The following is a 23,036-nucleotide window of genomic DNA, read 5'->3' as shown; positions in this document are numbered from 1 at the left end:
AGGGAGCAGAGCCACTGCACTACTCCAGCAAGGGCAAGTCCCAGTGATTCCTAATGCACAGGACCACCTGGGAACAAGGCAGGGTGGGACCTGCTCATTCCAAAGGTGTTTGGAAGTCCTATTCAGCCCTTAGTCATCAAGTAATTCCTTATCCTCCAACCAACACAGCTGCAATGGGGTTTTCCTCTTCCTTTCACTCCTGGAGCATACTACTGCTCGTGGCCAATAATGACATGAACCACCAACAAAAGACCATGCTTTTTGTCATTAATATGATCTTTAATAAATGGAATAATGCACCATTTTTACAGCAAGCCTTTTCTCTTAGGCCTAAAGAATAGCCTTTTAAATGTTCTTATCCAATGTCTCTGTATCAATACAATCTCTTTATTTAGGTTTATATATAACAAAGCAATTCTTACAAGTATTCATAGAAAACTCTGTAGTGGCTTTAACAATGTCAGCTTTCATAGTGGCATCCACAGATGATTAAAAACCAAAAATTAGCTTTTTATTTCATACTCACACTGTTCCATGAAACACAACTTATACAGCATAGCAAGGGTATTGGGCAGCTTATACAAAAGAAATAACTGAAAGCAATTATTTATAAATTCATACATGATATTTCCTCAGTCGTTTGAGAGGAAAACCAAAAATACCCGTTAACAAAAGGGTTCTGATGAGACTCCATATTCTAGGATTTCTCCCCCTCTTCCCCCAGAAAAGCTCGCTCAGAAAGTAATGCTCTCTTTACAGTCTTTCATGAGGAAAATGGCAGTTTCACATCTTCTTATTTCAGCTTTTACAGAAGACCAAACCCTAGAAATTTGTTCTTGCCATGTTTATTTTCCTCTTATACTGCATTTGGGGGAAAATAATCAACAGCGATTGTAAAATATGATTCCAGCTTATATAAATGTGAATAGAGCACACTTTCCTCTAGAGACAAAAAGCAGACAAGAAACATACACATACAAACCGTTTTAAATACATTTCAACAGTGTGAAAGAGAGAGAAGAGTCACCAATCAGGAAATTCAAAAGTGACAAATGAGTCAGCTATAACTAGGACTTGCCTGTTTGTTCTTGTGACTTCTTACAAAGACCAGAAACATTAACTATTTTCTGAATAAACAAGACTGAAGTGTGATACTTCATGATACAGTTCTGAAGCACAAAAAAGAAAGTGAATCAAGTGCTCTAGAAATAAACCTCACACGTTCGCTGTCTTAAAAACAAGTGAATGGGCTACAAAAGTGGACGTCTGGGAGACCTTGGAACTAGGAAGTTAAAAAGGCTAATTATTTCTGCTTTAAAATAGCGACGAGGTGAGATGCTGTGCCCCTGGATAGATACACTCCAGTGATACATCTGCAGTAGCTTGCAAGGACTGGGAAGAAATCCTTCCTTCCTGTGCTGTGAAAGCATGGTGTATGCATTGAAGTTAACCAACTGAATGACTTGAAAATTCAAACAATTGCTGATGAGAACACCAATAGGCTTTGAAAAATACCGGATGATTACACTATGAATTAGCGTAACTCCAACTAGTTCCTCCTTATAATGCACACGTGTACATTAAACCACAGTGAAATAAACAGAAATGGCCATAAGAAGTAATTTGTATTAGTAATGCACTGCTAACAGAGACCTGCATGGAGCCCAGATCAACACTAAAGGGCCTTGGTGTAAATGAGGATTTATCTTGAACCCTTCCACTCCCACTTCCCCAATGCAGTTCCACTTCTTGACAAAGCCACAGCTGCCCTGTGCTGACCCAGCCCGACAGCCTGAAACCCCCCTCGGCAACCCCTGGCAAGGCTCAGGAGCCAGGGCTGCCCCCTGCAGTCCCCACATTCCACATCAGCTTTCCTAGGGCTAATCCTCCCCAGAAACGTTTAACACCACAGCCAGCAGAACCCACCCCTCCTTTGCCCATAGTCAAAGGCAGACTCCTCTTGGATTCCAAGAGCACTGGGCTCAGCCGTGAGCTGATGAGGTGCCCATTCCCTCAGAAACACCGGTGCTGAACGGAACGTCCACCTGGATTTGCAGGAGCACCCACATCTGTTACTGCAGAAATGGAAGTTCTGCCTCCAATTTTACTCAGTACAGAAGAAATCCCAAAATGAGAAATCTGATTTGTTACTCTTTCATGTCAAAACTGAACCTACTTGGGGGGTGGGTGAGATCAAAAAGGGATGTATTTCTATAGCTACAGTTTCATATGACAATATAGAAGCCTAAAATGTAATTGGATTTCATGGACTAAAATACTATATTTAAATTGCAACCACGCACATAACTATAGCTACTACATAAAAAAGCCTTGTAAAAATTATCATGTGTTAAGTGTTTTGGGTTATTTTTTGATTTTTGAGAGAGGTATCTTAAATTACTCAGCTTCAGATAAAGTTTGTCATGTGCATTTCCAGGTTCCTCTCTCTCTCTGTCATAAATCCATTCCACCCAATCAATCAGTGACAAGTCTGTCATGGGAGATCTTGAACTGCTGGACTATGTGTCACAGTCTGACCCCAGCTTTACTGTGATGCACCACAGACAATTTTAAAATGGCATATGAAACACCACCCCCCACCCCCCCATATTATACTTTCTACCAGTGCTACCATCTGATGCTGTAACTCACAGAATTTATTCCTGGAACTTACACACAACATACATATGCATCTAAATACATAGAGAGTTTACATAAAAATATATATATCTGGCTTCACTGCAATATGTATAGTTTTTTCACTGAAGAAAGGCTTGAGGTTGAACAAAAATAGTAAGCACATTTTAAAAAGAAGATTAGTATATTCATGTGTTAAAATGGGTACAGGGAGACCAGACAAAAAAGTTCAAATAATCCAAATTTATGCAAAATATTAAGTTGTCCAGTCTATGATCCAAGTTTCAAAGACGGATCAATCATATTTCAATTTACTTTGATGAGCTGCTACAAATTTTCCAATTACACATCAGATCATTTATATTCTACTGTGCTTGGCAATTATTATTTTTATGGCTTAAACCCAGCCTGTTTCAGCAATGGGACCAGCCATCATTTTTATACAAATAAAAATTACAGCAAAACTACTTTCTAATGTATAGACTAAATATGTGAATTTTTAAATTCTCCCTAATTAGGCTAGAAATGTCCACAGTAACATTTCAATGGCAGTATGGCTATGAACTTTTGAGTATTTTTCATTAAAGAAAATTATAATCTGAACATAGACACAGTAATGTTATATTAGTGTATAGTTTTTAACATTTTAAAAAGGAGTATCATTAGAGCAAAATGCACTGAACACTGGAACTAGGGCATATACAATGTATACATAAATATTTTTAAATAAGGATTCATTACTATTAAGTTTGGGCCAATAATTAACTCCATACAATTAAAGAACTTCCTTTTCTCTTCTCTGAGGCAGGTAGGATTCTAGATTTTAGAGAAAGGTGACAGGTGGGACGATATGAATTTTCTAAACATATTTATGAGGTGGGTTTTTTTTGTTGCTTGTTTCCTGAAACTTGTCCACATCTATCTTGCATTGTTTTGTGCCCAGTGCACGGAAAAAAAATCAAAATGTGTTGCCTTTGAAAATTAGGTAATTTTCTATATGAAAACAAGAGACAAACAAGTGCCACTAAGAAAGCAAAACAAGAGTGGAAATGTTGTTCCTGAAAATATTCTAATGATGATACAGTCAGATGGTTTTCTTTTAAATTAGGAATCCCTTTACTTTAGCTGTGCAGTTTAAGTGCATCTTGGAGTTTCAAGAAAGGCCTTGGTAATACTAATTGGCTAGCAAATGAAGCTATAAAGCATTATAAACAAATTCAGTGGAAGTGTTGCAGATATCTGACTTGTAAATACCAATTGTAGAAGACTATGAGGCATGTCTGTTCAAAAATTTTAGAATTCACATTCTAAAAAAAACGTGTTATGTTGGTAACTCTATTACAGCAAACAAAACAAGAGACAATGCATTAACCTAAGCAACTCTCCTGGCTTCTCCTAGTAAGCCATTTTCTATAACCAGCAATATTTTGGATTTTGTCTTATTTAAACAAACATCAAAAGTCTGCTCTATCATTTTACTTGAATTATCCATTATAAATTACCATAAAAAATATTCTACTATTGCCTATTTGACAGTGGCACAATTAATAGGTATTTACACTGCCATTCTATTTTCATTTTGCTATATTTATCTCGTCTGCCATATACGTGAGAAATTGACAGAAAATTATCAACTTTCATATTTTCCTTCTCTTTCTTTAAACCAAAGAAATAAAGCAAAATCATAACTCACAAGGAAATAAATCCTATTTGTCTTCCTTGTTTATAGGACATTTATCAACTATCCCTGTGTTTGATTTGTAGAATTCTTTCTCTTACATGTATTTTCTTGGTTAAGGATGATTCCCTGTGGCATGAGATAATATTTAGTATCATTTAACTTACAGAGAAAGTATTCTATGGAGACTGCATTATGTACTGTGAAGAAAAAAACCAGCATTACTAAATTAAACATTAAAACCAAACTGCTAATCTGATTTCATCTAGCCGTGCAAAATTACAGTATTTTGGTACCTACTTAAGAGTTTGCTTTGACTGACCTTTAAAAAAGAATAGATTTTTCTCTATTTAATCTATAGGGTATTTAGTGATAAAGTATATTTTTCTATCATGTTACAAATTATATTTATCCATGGGAGATTGCACAGCCAATCTTGCTACTAATTATAATTCATTCCAAAGGCCCTCCAGCAAGTAATAGAAATAGACAAAGGAAAAAATAAAAGTATTGTTTAAGAATGTTGAAAGAAAACTGCAGAACAACATTTTCATCTGGTATTAAAATCATTTTGATCGCATTGATCACAAAAAAGTTGGATTTCTTACAAAGGCATGGCCTGCAAAGAAAGGCTAAAGACTGGTGCAAATCTGTCTCAGCAGAAGGAAGCAGCAATCAAGAGAAGTAATTCTTCTTTCCCCAGAGTAGTCTGAGTTAGTAGGAGTCCTAAATACTCTTTTCAGCCCACATTCTGAAATGCTGATGGATGATACATGCAAGGCAAAGCCAAGTCATCGGGAAAGTAGAGAAGAACCTTCAACACCACGCTACAGTGCTCACCACACAACAACACCGCGCGCTGCAATCGGAGACTCACAGGAGGCCAGAAGAGAAGAGAACCACAGTGAGCAATGTGAACAGAATGCCAGAAATTCTGATTCAGGTCTTGAAACCCAGCTGAGCAACTGGCAGGTTTTCAGCATCTGGGACGTGAGACTGCAGCAGATGGGAAGCCAGAGAGTGAATTAAAAGTCAAACCAGAAGAAGGCTGTATTTTTGAAAAGGAGAGATATAACTCTATTATACAGGGAGAAAACATAATTATGCCTCAGAGATGAGAGGTACTATTTGAACTGGTGCTTAAAGAACATAGGGAGCTCAAAACGTGCCTCGTGGCTTGTATTTCTACAACTACACTTAATCAAAGTCTGGATTTATAGTGCTATCTCTTGGAGATACCTAGAATCTAAGAAATGTTAAGAAGCATTACAAGAGAAAATCATAGCAATCAAGCACAAGCAAGGGATTTTGGGGAACAGCAAGAATCAGATGTAAGCAAGGCATGTATTAGCCTAGCTGGATCAACATATAGAGAAGAACAGGGTTGGCAAAGTTTACCTCAGGGGGAAAAAATGGTAAAACGGCAAGGAAACAAATGAGCTTAAAAGCAGAGAGCATCTGCTTCAGTCAGCTGAAAGGAGACAGGCTGGGGGAGGCAATTGTTTGCTGCCAGTATCCTGCCACAGGAGTCTGGCAGGCTAACCAAATTGATTTTCTTTCTTTGAACATTACCAGTTTTCAGATGAAGTGATAAATCTTTGCTTGTTACCAAAGACTGATGTGTTATACTTTTTTATATCCAAATAGTTTTTACTGAAGTGTTTTCAATTGGAAAGAATGTTTCTCAGGTGGAAGGCTATTTCTTAGGTGGAAGGAGGTTCTAACTAATAAGAAAATTAATTTTCTTCCAGTAGACAGTAAAACCAATCACTCCAAAAAAAGGAAAGGTTTACTTGAGATAGTGAAAAAACAATTTATCTGAATACATATTACGTTCACATTCACTGACAGCTAAAATCAATGTGCATACAAACTGAAAGAAGGGACTAAGCAAAGGGGAAAAAAATCCCCAACCCTCCCCCACAACACCCATGAATTTTAAAAGCATGCAATAAATTTTAACAAGATGGATGAGGGCCTCTAAGAACTCTGAAGGGAGGATGAGTTTCAACTCAGCTTGGCAACAACAGTCGATCAGGATGCACCTACCTGCATAAGTAATCAGGCTGATTTTTGGCCCATACTGTCTGTAAGGAGGTAAATAAGGAAAGACTCGTGCCTCATCACAAAACTGTTTTGTGCCAAGTAAGATTCATGATTTTTTCTCTGTGTAAACAAAATACGTTCACAACCTATCTTCACTCAAGCTTTTAAGTATGATGATTATTAACAGTTCTGAATAAAATGTATTTTTCAATGTACACCATTAGTGATCTAAAAAAGGTTTTACATAAATACAGGGGGTGAAACTGCACACAAAATAAAATGGAAAAAATGGCTGACACTGTTTCCTTACATTTGTTCAACATTTTGTTACTCAACTTCACAGGCTGGCATCTACTACTATGAAGGAAACACATTTTGATTTGGAAGGATCAAAAGAAAGTTATGGAGCTCAGATTTTTTTTTTTTTTTTGTTCCTTTTCTAAAGCCCTTTCAAGTTGGGGAAAATTCATGCACTGTCACCTCTGAGCACAATGTGATATTGGCAGCTGCTTCAAGCTGGCTACGATGTGCAAAGTTCACTGTCATGACCGGCTGACTGCTCAACTGTCAAGGAAAAATTAACAAGTACAAAAATGGGAACATGTGGCAGTTTTAGAAACACACTTTTCAATAAAGCCTACTGTGAACTATAGACTATTGCACATTTCAACATGACACAAGGAAAATAAGGGGTTCAAAAGAGAATACACTTTGTAACATAGAAATATACAGACTAGCTTGTGCACAGAAATCAAAACATGGTTACAAGACACCACTGCAGTCAAACCTGTCTTATAGTCTGCTTATGATCTTAGTGACCTTAAGAAACTGGTCCAAACTGATTATCAGCAATACTTTTTTTTGTTACTTTTTTTTAAAAAAATATTTTGAGACCACATCTTTGATACACATATATATATTCTGTGGTCAAAACAGACAGACTTAACTTTAGCGATACTAAATAAAAGTGCAAAAACGTTCAAAAAAATAAAACAAAATAAAAAAATATGGAAGCATAAGCTACAAATTTTCTGCATAGCTGAAATCTATTTAAAGCGAGTCCTTGGTAGGGGTTGCTGACAGGAGGAGAAAGCAGTTTTTAAAAATGTCTTTCTGCATGTTTGTTTCAAATAATGCAAAAAAAAGGTCATTTGTCGGCTTCTGAAGTATTTCACAGGCAGTTCACCCCTGCGTCCTTAGAGACCATTGTGGTGGCAGTGCCCCCCTCTGCAAGGTACACAGCAGTGCTGGATTTGGGGGGCACTGCCTGCTCACTGCCGTTGTTGTTGACCTCGCAGTGCAGCGGCTCTGTGGAGATGACCCACGTTGACGGACGCCACCGCTTGAGAGAGTACGGAGTTTTCACACGTTTCTTGATCTTCTCTCCTGAGCCTGATTTGCCATCCTGTGAGGAGTCACCTACTGAAGGACAAAAAAAACCAAACCAAAACAAAAGAAAACAGAATAGAAAATAGTATTATGAGGAAGGTTAAGATTAGACTGGGGTCCAGGGTTGTTACTTATATGAAACAGAACACAGGAAAAAAAAAAATCTTTAAACACAGAAGCAACTGTGTGGCAGGGGCACGACAGGTGTATCAACTACAACAGCTGCCACTAAAACAAAGGGCTACATTCTGTTCTCTGTCAGAAATTACTTCAGTGAAGTAATTTGTGTTACCTGGAATGCACATTGGCATCAAACAGGAGAATCAGCATTTGACATTTGAGGGGCTTTTGCAACCATAGTATCTTATATTACCTGTAATGGGAGGTACAAAAACATGTTGCTACTACAGGACAGCAAAGGCTAAAATTTAAATAGTGCAACTATATGTTAGGTCCCCTAATCCTACTCCACCTGGCAAAGCATTTCACCTGAAGACAAAATGGTCCAATCTCTGTTAAGATCTTAAGTCAGGATTTGGAATGCTGGGTTGCAAAACTGACAAAACTAACTTTAATCGCGATAAAACTTCAGCAGTAGAAATCTGATTGTTAAAAAACCACAACCCCTTCTTTTAACCTAACCTTCAGCTAAAGAAAGTCACTGCAATAGTATTTTTTATCTCAGTAAGATTTCAACTCACATCAACATGTTAAGACAAAAATTAAGGTTTCCTACTTAAAAGGAAGGCTTAAACATTCCATTGCTGAATACTCAACTACATTTCTTGGTTTTAAACTTTTTATTTCCAAAGATGCCTGGCACCCCAGTTTACTCCACTAGTATCACAGCATCTTTCTAAACACGGTCACGAGATTTGCAAGCACCTTTCAAGACTACAGTGACTTCTGGAAATATATTTAAAATGCACACCAGGAGGTCTTTCCAATAACTTGAACAGGCTCAAATGCAGAGGATGTACCTAATTTAACTATAACTACATGATTACATTCTTACTGTAAAAAGGAGAGCCCCATTGTAACCTCTTAGACCTCTGGCCATAAAACTCTATCTAGAAAGTTTTTCTGAAATAGACTATTAAAATCAATTCCTTCTCTATAAATACTTGGATTAATTTTTATGCACATGGCAAACTGATGAATTGTTCTAATTGTTGGAGCTAAGACAGCAAAATAGAAAATGAGTGACCATCCATTTAGACTGAGCTAATACAGTAAAATCAGTTGCTTTAAAACCAAGAAGCATATAGTTATAATAAATTGTTTTAACCAATGCATCTGAGAGAAAGCTATGCTTGAGAGAATGAGGAAAAGTAAGGAAAAGAAGGTATAATGTGCCCCTGCAGAAAAAAATAGGATGCTTTTTCAATATGCTTTGCAGCTACCAAAGGTAGGAATCTTGCAAGGAATAATGGAAGTTAACCTAGAGTCAGAGTGGATGGGTTAGAAAGAGACAGATTTATTCTGTGTACGAGGAAGGATGATAGTGATCTAATATATTGGAAATGATGGAGACAGGACTTTATCAAAAAGACTGAAATCGTGCTGAGAGAAATTAAATTTATATGAGATTTAATAAGTATGCTTTGAGGAGAGACGGAAATAATTTCTACTCAAGCAGATATATGCAGTTATTAGGTAGAAAAGTGTCAGGGAAACTCTTCAGTCCTGCAGGCACTTACACTGCATACTACTGCTATCCAAACTACTTGTGGCTGACAGATCCAGCGAATTAGGCCTCTGTGCTCTTCTAGTCTGGGTCTGCCCAGGATTCCTCACTACATTCTGGATACTGGCTGCAGCTGTGTCTGGACACGGATTACTGTTGTTGTTGTTGGCGTTTGTTCGGCCGTTATCCAGTGGTCGCTCCCTCCTGTCCACCAGGCGGTCCAGAACCCCTTCGTCGTGGCCAACCTGCTGCTCCCGCCTCAACAAGGGTTCGTGCTCATCGGGACTGGAATTGATATTCAGCCGACTGTCCTCCCCACTGAACTGGTTCTGAAGCATTTCCTGGGCCCTCTGCGCTACCGAGCTGCTGGTCTGGCCAGAGGGCACCGTGCCATTGGCATATTGGGTTGTGCCAGCATGAGAGTTTATGCCGTGGCTCCTCCCAGCCACTCCATTCATGGTAACTGTCACAACATGAGGTTCTGCAGCATTGATAGTGTTCATCTTGGCAACGCCTGTTTCCACTTGCTTCAAGTTTGATTTGTGCTTGCCACCAAATTTTAACCGTGGCTCCTTTGTTGAATTTTTGGTGTTTAGAGGGAGGCTAGTAGGCCTCTTCGGAAGGTTCTGTTGCTTAGGTAGAGGATAGACCTGAGCAGATGGGACATCCGGAATCAAACATGCCTGACCATTGCTAGCTTGTGTGAAGTCCTGCTGTCCTGTCACCTCTACTGCAAGTTTTATCAGTGGATAAAGCAAGCTGGAACTAGTGCTGCTGAGCGGATCTGGCCCGCTAAACTGCTTAAGTGAATGTTCCATCAGATTCTCATCAGAGCTTTCTTTCAGGTTCTTATCCACTTCTTTTGGATCCAATTTATTCGTCTCCAAGTCCTCCTCTGTTAGCTGCAGACAAACAGGGGTGGGCCCACCTGGCTGCATGACATTTGTAGTATGTAAGTTTGTTTCATCCGAATAAGGCATTTCGGATATGGTGGTCATGCCAGTGCTAGGAGTGAGGCCAGTTGTATTGGTGGTGGACAAACTGGTGACACTTGTCTCAGGACTAGGGATGCGAGCCTGTGCTTGTTGCCGCTCGTAGTTAATGGAATTTCTATTCTTTTCTCCTGAAGTCAATGGTGTAGTGGACATTGAATGTTCAGAAGAAATGTTCTTCACTATGCTGTCAGTGTGGTGGATTGAATCTTCAATGTAGGAAGAGGAAGAATAATCTGGATATGGCCTTATCTTTGATACACGTCTATGATGCGACAGATTCCTTTAAGAAAAAATAAGTGATATTAAGATCATACATGTAAAAATCACCTCATACTATAAAGCCTCTCATTTAAGAGAGCTGAGTGTCTTTCTGTTTCTTTTCATGAATAAACTAACGATAGATAAAGTACCAACTGAGATATTTCAGCAACTTCCTTGAAAATGCTAGGGACAAGAAAACTGGTTTTACTAGGGCAAAATTTCATCATGGATGTTGTTTCCTAAGAGAACAGTAATTTTCTTCTATTTGTCCAATATGCTGTTTGTCCAAGTTTGCCTAAGCTCAGTTTAAAAGGTCCCTCTGTGAGAAATACAGTCGTTCACATACAAGATGCCTGAACTCTGGGGACACATAGGAGATCTTAAGAACACAAGCAATTGGGATTATGTCATGCAATACCCATATGCAGACTAGGTCATGTAACATACACCACTTCATGGGTGCAGCAAGCTGTAGCTTCTGTCCTGGAGTGAGCCCAGCGCTGCACTGGGCATTTCCTGCTGACTAAACCCAAATGTGCTCTCTTCTTACCTCTCATTTTGCATGGCAGTTGACATAGGGTTGACTGTTGGACTAACTGATTTATTTCTCTCCCAAATCATCATGAGTTCTGCCATTCTCTCCTCAGCACACTGTGCTGTTAGCCGAGCTTCTGCATCTTGATCCCAACAGTCTTCAATTGTTTCTTTAAGTGACCTCACAGCCTGCCAGGAGACAAAATCCTTTTCTCGTAAGTTTTTTTACCTTTATATTGTGCTTCTGATTTACTCTTTTATGGCAGCATTCTGCATGCATGAAAACAGTTACAAGCTGGTGAAAGTGAGAAACAGAAGATACACAACTGCATTCAAAGCTAATTTAACCTAATAATAGCAATATCCAAGTCTAATATTATCACACCTCACATACTTCAACTTGGAAGACGCTTACTTCGGAAAAGCTGCATTCACCAATGTCCATACAACCTTCAGCCAGCCCTCTGATGGATGCATGCTCAGCTCAATCTCCTTGCCTTATGAGAGCTGTGTACTAAGGATTGCTGACACTCTGGAAATGCTGTCATGGTTATCCTCACAGTTCTGCTAATGGCCACTGCCTTGCTTCCCCACACTGTATGCAAATAACAGCCATGCTCACTTCATCATCCTTGTCTTCCTCTGTTTACCACAGTGATATCCAAATGTCTCATAAGTATCAATGAATTTGTCTGCGCCATGGGAGAAGGTTTTTGTTGCACTTGTTTTACAGGTGGAGAAACAGAAACACACATGTGTTCCTGGCATCACACTGTGGGATGAACTGTACAGTCAGGACTAGAGCTCAAGACCTCCAAAACGTGCTGCCATATGTTCAGGGAACCAAAGAGGAAACAACTGAAATTACAAGCACTGAACGCTTCTGTTTCCACTCCATCTGGAGTACAAAAGCCAGGCAGACATTTATGGCCCCCCTGCTGCCAGTCTATGGCCCATGGAGAGGATCTGGTTTGCCAGCACAGCTCACATCTACAGCCTACTTCAACCTCTCCAGGACTGAGGACTGCGCATAATCCCAGCTGGGCAGTACGGCATTCAGTGGGTCCTGCTGACTGTCTTTGTGCTAGAACTGCCTTGTGCCCTTCCGGCAGTGGAAGCCAGGACTAGCTCTGAGTGTGAGCCAAGAGCTCCTCACCCACAGAGTGGGCTCCTGGCATCGCTTGCACCTGGCAATCCCTGCTGCTTGGAGATGCAGCCCTGGCTGCACAGGTGGGGATGAGCTCCGCCACAAGCAAACCTTTCATCTCCCTTCCCACAGCAGATCACAGAGCAGATAAGCCAATACCCTCCCCTTAGCTGAGGGACACAAGTCGGAAAGCACCCTCAGGGACAAGGACAAGATAGGGTACTGCATCCATTTTCTCTCCCACAACAAAATGCCTTCATTCAGCTTTTAGGACTTGATTTCACCACAGTTTAGACCAAGTATCTAAGTCAGTGGACACCCTAATGTCCTGTCTTGCCTCTTTGCAAGACTCCTTCCTACAGGTTTCAACCAGTGTTTAATTTAATACTGTATGTCCTCTAGCAGATCCTTTCCTTTTGATGTTTTAAGGATCATGAAAGGAACACAGTAATGACTGTACAGACAGTTATCAAAACAGAAGTTCTTTAGCATCACATTTACCACAATTATGTGTTTTTTATTAATTTCAGGTTCAAAGACAACTATGCTAAAATGCACTATTTACAAGTACTAGCACTCATCAAAAAGATGGAAGGGATCAGAAATCTGCATTACTCTATTATTCTGTTAATATCCTTCAGTGCTGCCCTCTGAAGTCAAGCGTGGACCCCACTCTGGCAAGTGAGACAAGAATACTGTAACATCTCAACACAGTTTATAGCCCTTGAATTATTTTATGTACATCCTCTGCTCAGGTTGTTGCTTTACACTGTGAAAAACAATGCTGCTAATTAAGGTCTGTAACATAACATAGATGGTTCCAGAAGCAGACTGAGACTGCATAGGTAACCACAAATCAGGATTCCACATCTTTTGAGTACCTTAATTATGTGATGAAAAATAAAACATTGGTTTTTATTTGTGTTTCTCAAATGAAAAGGACAAATGCATTTCTTTCACAGATGAATTTGCAGGAAGGTATTATAACCCAACATGTCAGCAGAGCTTTAAATAATGGAAAGAAGTCTTTTACATGTGCATTAGATACAGGAGGTTAGGACCTGGGTCCAGAGTGAGGTTATCTGGAGCTTTCTACACTATCTGCCCTAGAGTGCTCATTCAGATGTTATCTTAGACTGGCATAGGGTGGAGGAAGTTCTTTGACACATATTTATTACTATTCTTTTCTCTTAAAGCAATGGTGTAGATCAGTCCTTAGAGCTAAAGTTATCAACATTTTTGTTATTCAGAAAAAAACCACTAACAACACAAAGATTGTGTTAGGCATTTTAAATATGGGGGTCATCTAATAATGCTGGAGTCTATCAGCTTCCTAGAACATAATTAACATTTAAAATGGTAGTCAGCAAAACAAAACAAATCTTGAACTGTTTTAGTTTTAACTGTGTTCAGAAACAGCTGTCAAGCTTGGTTCTTCCAACACTGCATTTGCCAACACGGTTATAGTTGAAACAGCTGTTGTTTGATTTCATATACACTTTGGGCACTGATTCCTTTTTTTGCCTCTTCTCCCCCTTTGCCCCCATGACTGGCTGGGCAAAAGTTTGTAATAAAAGAACCTCTCTTGGAAGCTCTCAGCTCAGTTTCGACATGTTTTACTGCAGTGTACCACTGCAGGCTATGCTCCTCTCTGAAAGCAGGTTCCTACGTATTTACAAGCACGAGCACAGGTGAGGCCTTGGGCTCCTCCTGGTCTGCACAGTAGCTACAAACTTATCAACCACCAAAGTCTCTGAAGATTGAAGGGCGTAATTTCAACAAGGGAATAACTGGAAATATCTTTTCAAATAAGTCAAATATACCATTTTCATAGTTGCAACTAAGCTATATTACCTTGTATCAGGTAGAATCCAGTAACTGCATTTCACTTTGCTTGTAATAAAAGACAAACAGCCCCCTCTAAGCCAAGGGGATTCACATTACCTGACCTTTGCTGCAGATGAAAGCAAGCACAGACTCTCTCACCAGAGTTCAGCTGACTTGCTCTAACTTGTTGGCCTGCAGCAGCAAGGCTCTAAGCCACAGCTACGCTAATTCAAAACAACAAACAATATTATGATGTTTATAGTCTTGAAAATAAAAACTGCAGATCAAATGAACCCATATAAAATTCTTAATGCAGTTATAATGAAATGATTGCTAGAAGCTTTAGCCTCTGCAGATTCTGAGGACTATACAAGTTCAAAAAAGTTTATTACAATGTTTACCAATTTTAGTTTTGGAAGAGTATATTGACATTTTTGCCAGCTATTTTAGTTGGTATTTTAGTTCAGTTTTATTAGTTTATAAGATGTCAAAAGCAAAAAATGGCTTCATGGTTCTCATTCAGCACACAGAGAACACATGGGTGCTTCATGCACAATACTGCAGGTAGTGTCCAAAAACTAATGTAACAGGTTATCTTTGGTGTATCACACTGCAGCATGCAGCAACAACAACAGTATTTTTCCTTAAAAGAAATCTAATTTTCATGTCAATAACCTTTAAAAACTGAATTCAATATTTAACAAGTCCAGGCAGAAAACAGCTCCCAATCCTTAAATACTAACAAAGAGGAAAAAATCCCCCAAAACCTAAAAAATTGTTTTTAAGAAATGAATACACCCTAAAGCTGGTTTAATCACTGTTTCTTTGAAAATATTCTCTTTCTCACCAGGCTGTTCTCCTTCCAGGCTTCTGGGAATTTTGGTCTTTGCTTCTCTCTAGACACCAAGACTTGCATATCTTCAAAAGTGGGATGGTTTCCGACTTCAGTCTGGAAAGCCATCTGGTACTCTGGCACAGATTCCCCTGTTAGCAAAAGAAAGAAAGGGAGAAAAAAATCAATCACAGATTAAAAGGCAGAGCAAGGGCTTTCAGTTGATGAAAGGCATTATCAAAGTTGCTGTCTATCGAGATGTCCCCCACTTTCCCCAAAGTCTAACTTCCAAAAAAAAGCTGAATTAAGGGCTGTTCAGCAACCTTTCAAAGCATAGCATCCTCAGACTTTACTGGTTCAGTGGCACATTTGGAGTGTCTTGGAGCCTGAGGATGACACCTACTTTCTGTGAAATGCCACTGACTGATTATATTCATGTACTTCATTCAGGAGGAAGCCCAGCAAGATTACAAGCCTCTGCAGATAAAGTACAGCTGTTTGACTGTAGAGAGAATGCTGCATTTTAGATTCATTCTTGTAGTTTGGGAAGAAGATGGTGGACGCGGCACAATCTCATGTGTAAATTTTAAGCCTACTTCCTTTTGGTTTGTCTTACAGGTATGGAGGCTTTCCCTGAATTTTCAATGTCACTCTCATAAATATGTATGACTGACTAAAGGCTATATTAAGTCATACTGTTTTTTCATGAGGAAAAGTCTGAAAGACACTTCAGGCACTTCTGTCAGTTCTAAGAACTGGAAACAATGCCTTTGCCATCAGTCTAACTCTCGATGTTTTTAAACTCTGGACAATAATAACAACAACAATAACGCTCAAATGGCACTCAGCATGAGGCCTGCAAACCGCCTGAACAGGTAATACCAAGCCTTTCAGCAGGAAGCATGCCTCGCCCTCAGACGCACTGTCCTGACAAGCACCACCTCGAACACTAGATGGCACCGACTTAATGGCAGAAGCAACTGAGAAAACGACTTCCCTTCTCCACTTCCAAAAGCTCGGGCTCGGGAGTAGCTCTGGTTGTTGGTGCCACTTCCTACTACTATGGTTTTCTCCAGTTCTTTTAGTTACCTGGGAAGAGGTCTGTACATCTCATGAATATCTCCCAGTAGATAAGGCCCAGCGCATACATATCTACTTGTTTCAAAGCAGATTCACAGTCCCTCAAGTTCACTGCTCCTTCAAGCACTTCTGGGGCCATATAGCGGATCGTACCCACCTGAGAAAACATCAAATCAAAGCTTCACATCAGGAAGTAATTTCCAAATTCAATTTAGTTTTTTAATACCCTATTCTGCTTGGTATTTTCTACAGTTAAGGAAAACACAGCTCGTTCCTAATCAATGTCCTCAGATTCTAGATTCTTACCAGTCTAGTCATAACAAAACCCTTCCCCTACTCTGTCACTTTTTTGTATGTACCAGAACAAAATTATTTTGTCCCTTAATGTTCTCATATGAAATATGATACAGTAGAAATGTTTCTTTTTCCTGAAATTACACTATTAAACACCAAGGTATGAATTGTAATGGAAGAGGATCCTGCTGAATAGAAAACTTTTTCTCTATTCCTGGACTGTCAGCAAGGTTCCACCCCACATCTTCCATAGTCAAAGGTTATTAACAGTCTTGGAAGATACCTATTCATTTTCACTAGGACATGTGTTAGATTAGAGCACTTACTCATCAGTACTTGTAGGACAGGATTTTGTCAAAGGACTATTCCACATTCCTGCATTTTAACCAGCAATTTCCCTGTTTCTTTGTCCAGTATGGGAAGATCTAGAAGGAGCTCTTCTGCACTAGGTATTTTCAATTTAGCACTTGCTTTCTAAGGGAGGGTGATTAACACTGTGAAACATGTTCTTTGAATGAAATATGAAGTTTTTCTGTAAAAGCACAGACAACAACTACACTGAAACATTAGACATTCTTTGTTTAAAACAGTCTCACTGTATCTCAGTAGCCTGTATTAGATGTCAAGCAGGACGTGCAGAACATGGTATGTCACCATTTCAGAAAAATTAACACCAAAACCATGAAAGAATGTTTGGTCTTCAGTTAGCACTTGCAGTACAAGACTGAAGGGACTTCTACCACATAGTCACAGAGAACACGGCAACCAAACCTACATTGTGTCTTCTCGTATCTCACACAGAAACTTCAGTCTGCCAATCTATTGCCTTTATAAATGGCAGGTTTGTGTTGATTATTTTGAGAATAAAACCAGTTTCTTCCTATGGAGGCTTCAGCCACTTCTCACCCACACTGCAACCAATGCCCATTACAGAAATTGTACCACCTGAACATTCATCCAACCATTTGTACTTACCTCACTAATGGCTGCATTGTCTTCCTCACCTGGTCGTACCAGTCTGTTTCCAGTTAACTTCATGGAGAGTCCAAAATCACTGATTACACATGTTCCATCATTCTTTACCAGTACATTGCGGCTATTCAAGTCACGGTGGGATATTGCAGGTTTGTAATGGTCTATGTGGACACACGAAAGTGCTCATTACTATATAAGCAATCCTACTGTTTGGCAAAATGAGAGAACCTCATTATGTCTGCTCCGCTATTATAAACAGAGAATCAACTTATTTTTTAGAAAGCTGATGGTTTTGCTTCTTTACAATGAGCTCCAAAGTAAACTATGTAGAGAAAACTGACTGGCATTGAGAGTTTCACTGTATCTATGTGATATATTAGGCTACTGCCATATACAGCTCTAATGTTTGCCAACTGCCTTCTTCCCAAGGCATATTTCAGCATGATTTTGGCAGTGGAGACATTGTGTACTTAAACACAGACCTGCTACCACAGCCCTAACAGCCATTCCAAATACTCTCCATCATTTCCACACTCCTATGTCAAATACAGCACCAATTATTTACATTATGATTGGAATTACCATTGGCACCTATTCAGAAGATATGCAGACAATATTATTCCAGAGAGTCTGAGCATGTTAATGTTCTAGGGATCTGATCTTTTCCAAAGAATAATCTCAGTTGTTCATAGTTTTTTATTTTGTTAGTAAAGCAGCCAGCAGTATAGAATTCATTTTACTGTGGAATTTATCCTACTCCTTGAGTTCCTTCCTAGCATTCACAGACTACGGCTGTCTCTCCTTTATGATGGAAAACTTACACATTTTCTGGCTGCTAATGGACACACCTGTCTGCACATTTCAAAACGATGGAGTTAAGATGATAGCTGCAGTTTCAATGGCACATAGGAATACTGATTTGGGTATTTTCAGCACTTTTAATAGCATCTTTAGTTGTCATTCTTTGCTAGTGCTCATGCTTAACATTTGAGATATATAGTTTGAAATTTTAATCCAAACACTAGCACCTTAATGTAGATATAATGATATCAGCCTTTTATTTAATGCCAAAAACCTAACGTTTCAGTGCCAGGCCATATTCTGCAGCCTGATACATCACAGATCTCAGAACATCTACTTTATAATTATGATACTTCAGCTGCTGAAATACTGGCTGAAGCATGCATGCGGAGATATAAAGATCCAAATCAGTATGTTGTCACAGCTAGTACTCTAATAAAGTACCAGAAGTCCAGCAGTATTGTTTGTACACAGCAAAGACTAGGCCCAAACCTCAGACAAAAATCCAGAGACACGATAAATAAAACTACAGTTGGGTTAGAAGATTTAATTATATAGTATACAGTTCACACACAAACTAAAAATTGCTTTGGTGATTTGTTTCCGAACTGCATAACAGGCACAACACCTCATCTGTTTGCCCTCTGCCAGAGAGCCAGACAGTGCTTCAGGTCTTCAGTAATCTGTTGCCATGACACAGCTGCACTGCACAACTCTGCCTCCTCCTCCTGCTTCTCTCTGGGGCTCTCCCAGCTCGTACTCCATGTTTTCACACAAGGGTCACAGACAGAGCCCACAACACGGGGTTGTTCAGAAGGAGGGAACATATCAGAGGTTCTGAGCAATCTCTATTTGCATTCATCATTTCCTACTCACAGGAGGAAAAAAAAGGCTGGAATCTACTACTGGATAGAAATAAGAATATACTGGAGATCCTGGCATCCCTTCCTGGCCTTACCTCCTCGAGGCAGTTCTGTGTGCAGGTACGCCAAGCCCCGAGTTATAGAGTGTGCCAAACGACAAGAGCTCACCCAGTCACTTGTGTGGAGACTCAAATATTTGCACAAAGAACCCTAAAAAGAACCCAAAAAAAGACAAAACAAAAACCATGGATTAAAACCATTGTCCAGTAGAGTAACTCAAAATCTTTTGGAGACTCAGTTTTATTCACAGCTTCTAAAAGGCATAAACCTGCAATGCTTACGTGTTTACCCACATATTCTAAAACACAAGATTTGACTGAAGTTTCATTAAATTCCAGTGCTGCCATTTCGTTTCTCTAAAGTGGAATAGAAATTTTATGACAGAATAACAGGGATTGCCTCTAGAAAAAATTAAATTAATTATAGAAGTCTTGTTGCAGAACAGAATAAAGGTAACTGCATATGTAACAGCCTGGGTTTCTAAAAAGTGGGATTTAGACCACTATCACTTACAGAGTACTCAACATCTCTCACTTGCTATTATCTATTTATGCATCAAAACAAGAACACCCCAAAGGCAATTCCAAATAGGAGTGAGTCCACATGCACTGAAGAAACATGGAAAAAAAAGAATGCCATGTTCCCCTTTTCTTGAAAGGGAAGTTACATGTATAAAATAGGGGATATTCTAGTAATTTATCTTGAAATCTCTAAGCAAACCAGAAGGAAGTGTGCCAATTATGATATTAAGATATTCTAGAAACTGAGACTGCTATCCAAAACCAGGGCCGGACCCTGCAAACTGTGACACGTTTGATGCACCATCCCCAATAACAATATACTTAAACAAACTAAATCCTCAAGCATGAAGAACAATCTGGCTAACTCTGCAGGCTTGTTATATTTTTTAGGACTACAAACTACCCTGGTTTTGCCTATTTAAGTCTGTAATCTTAAAGATGCACCAATGTGTAACATCAGATGCAACTAAATACGTATCATTGCAAAGTAAGTTTTGTAACGTTTGGTTCATAAAAATTTGGTATGAATCCCTCTGGAGTTGACACTTGGGTATGTTACACATGCACAATTCAGATGGAGGCACACAGATACCAGAATTTAAGTGACCAAGGTATTGAACATTTTTTTAATCCAGTACTAAGACTAAAATCAAGTTCTTGACACTTCTTAATAGAATCATGAAAGTCTTACACCTTTTCAGACCTAGTCTGTGCAGAACAAGGAACCCCTAAATAGGCAACATCCTTGGTGAAAACACAGACTGAATGTCACTCATGCAAGCTCACACAAGTAGTTTTTCATCGTTTAAAATGCTGTTACATTAACTTCAAATAGATTCTGTAATACATAAAAAAAGCTTTGAATCCACCTAGAAATAAAGGAATTGCATATTTTTCCTTATTGTTTACAGATTTTTAAGAAATACAAGCACTCTTATTAGTCTCCAAATGTCATCAGCTTGGGTTTTTTTCTTGGCTTAGCGGGTTGAGATTCCAGCCCATTCTAATGAAGGCCACAGGACTGTTGTCATGACGTGACTGGGAAATACTCACTGTGTAAAGATCTTAAACCAGCTTCAAGATCATTCTGCTGCAGAGCCTGCCCACTACCAGATGTTTTTAAAGCTAGCTGAAGGCTGTGGTTTTATGCTTTTAGTGAAGTTCAATATAAATGATAACCATGAAAAGTTTTAGAGAGATATATTTGTAATTAAGACTATCTTGTTAGAGTCACAAGTTACATGTTGAATTGGGGATATTTGTTCTGATTACAACTTTTGATAAAACTGGTATTTTTAACAGAGATTCTATTTGTGTTTTACAACAAATTGTCTGTTGTTCTAAAAGGACATGAGTGTCTGACTACTGGGGCAATAATTCTGTGGCTGTTACGTATTTCCTACTATGTCATCCCTCACAACTGACTCCCTTACTGACCTACTACACCTCAGAGTCTCATCAGAACAGCATGTTGATTGATACTCTTATGGTTCCTTCCACTTGTCTATTTCCTTTGTTCTGAAGGCATGTTTGGATAAAAACACAACCTGGGTCAAACCTATCTGTCTTGCTTTCACCATCAAGAAAAATTTTCTATGTAAAAATGCCCTGGTTTGTGTGTTCTTATTTTCAGGAAGGAAAGTATTTTGAGGGAGAATGATGTTTTGGGTGGGGAATATTTCACCTGCACATCTTGTATTGGTTAGTCCTTATTGAAATCAGATTTATGGCTCCAGTTTGAACACTGCAATTCTGTTCTAGCAGGGCTGCCACAGAAGGCTTCCTTTTCTGCTGTTAACTCCACATACAGCAGAACATCTGCTCACTGAATTACAGATCACACTGTGCATTAATTACACCTGCTGTGCACTTTTTCCAATGACTTCCAAACAACCAGTGCATTGATTTTAGACTAATCTTGCTGTTCTTAATACCACATTGGGAAAGAATCTGATAATATGATGTCATAAGCTTCATCTGTACATTTAATCAGCTCATTAACAGAGCCTGTTTACATAAGCAACAAGACACAGTTTTCAATCAAATTACATTTCAACTGAAAATCCTTTCATTCAAGAAAACAGCAAAACCAGATCACCTGTGAAGACACTTATGCTATGCCCTCCCATGAAAAGAATACTCACTTGATTTTACTTAACTCAATTACATGAAAATATGCCAGATTTGTCAGAGTCACATGCTTTGCCCCTGTCCATCTGGTATGGGCACGACCGACCTTTTTCATGGCTGCTTCTAGTTTCTGCAATCTCTTTTTAGATGCCTGTCTCTTACAAGCTGACATGATCAAGTGCATTCTCACTTAAAAGGTTCACTTAAGACACTGTTTACGTATTCGTGCTTTGTTGCCTTCAGTTTGTATATAGTATGTGTGTAAATACATACCTATGTTTAAGGTATGTGTTTACATGGGTGCATTTAACTTTCAACACAAGCATACACATAGAGCCTAAAAATCCCTAAGACAGGCCATCATTACTCCTACTTAGCACTGTTCTGCTCCTTTTTGCGATTCAAATAAGCAGCTTTTGTCCTACTGCCTCCATAAAAGATCAGGCTTCAGCCATCCCCTTTTACACCTTGCAGGAAATACAACATGAGTTTGCTTACTTCAGACCAAAAAGCTTGTTTAAAAAAACATTATTTAACTAATTACTACAGTTCTTCCCCATACACAGGCCAAAAAAACCCCCAAGATAAATTGTGGCACAATTTTTTGCATTTTCATATATATAACCCCCATATACATTTTATGATTTTTCATGAAAGCTACTCACATTCATACTGCATATTTTTTAAATGTTTGTTTCTGTATATGTGTGTACACGCACAAAACATTAAGTACCCTAATCCATGAATTTGAGAAATATAAGCATTCAGTTAGCTGAGAAGATTTGAAGATATGGTTCCAGAAAGTAAGGGTGCCTTCTTAAGACATGTCCTACATCATCAGTATATGCCACAGAAAGCTTTAAAGAAGAAAACAGGATAAAAAGGCACAATGATTTATACTGCTACGAAGTAGTTTGACAACAATCTTGGATCTACTACATTTCACTGTAAAAAATCCCTCTGTTTACAGCTATTGAGTGAGGTCATAAGACAGAGAGAATGTCTTAATACGAAGAAATTTTTAATTTATTAAATTATTTTGAAGTAAAAACAACTTTTCAAATTCTGTCTTTGAATAAGGACAGAATTGACTAAAAAAACCTTGCACCACAACCAAGAGCAAATACTCCAGAGCTAAGAATTTCTAAGACTACATTTGGTAGCACTAACTGGGAAATCTATTACAGTAACCCCCAATAAGGTGCATTAAAATTGTCATTTATATGGATTATTTTTACATTACTGTGCAAGAAGCACCACCAAAACCTAAAGTACATCC

The 23,036-nt window shown here is 38.8% G+C and overlaps 1 protein-coding gene across 2 annotated transcripts in view; it reads right to left on the bottom strand.

Moving 5' to 3' along the window:
* Positions 1–258: 258 nt before the first annotated feature.
* Positions 259–23,036, bottom strand: part of BMPR2 (bone morphogenetic protein receptor type 2) — a 108,132-nt gene continuing 85,354 nt past the window's right edge. The window contains exons 7-14 of one of the 2 annotated variants that reach the window (XR_014226583.1): positions 19,142–19,256; positions 17,383–17,543; positions 16,123–16,270; positions 15,049–15,185; positions 11,244–11,416; positions 9,451–10,712; positions 6,365–7,783; positions 259–5,311 (exon numbers count right to left, since the gene is read on the bottom strand). Coding sequence is in view for 1 of the 2 variants with exons in the window: in XM_082285295.1 (XP_082141421.1) it covers positions 7,533–7,783; positions 9,451–10,712; positions 11,244–11,416; positions 15,049–15,185; positions 16,123–16,270; positions 17,383–17,543; positions 19,142–19,256 (2,247 nt within the window). In the remaining variant the exon portion in view is untranslated. Of the gene's footprint in view, positions 7,784–9,450; positions 10,713–11,243; positions 11,417–15,048; positions 15,186–16,122; positions 16,271–17,382; positions 17,544–19,141; positions 19,257–23,036 lie in introns of both variants that reach the window. The other variant, XM_082285295.1, reaches the window with a different exon arrangement.

Source organism: Coloeus monedula (assembly GCF_965178545.1).
Source record: "Coloeus monedula genome assembly, chromosome: 7".
Lineage (NCBI taxonomy): Eukaryota > Metazoa > Chordata > Aves > Passeriformes > Corvidae > Coloeus > Coloeus monedula.
This window is presented reverse-complemented; position numbering and strand designations above follow the sequence as displayed.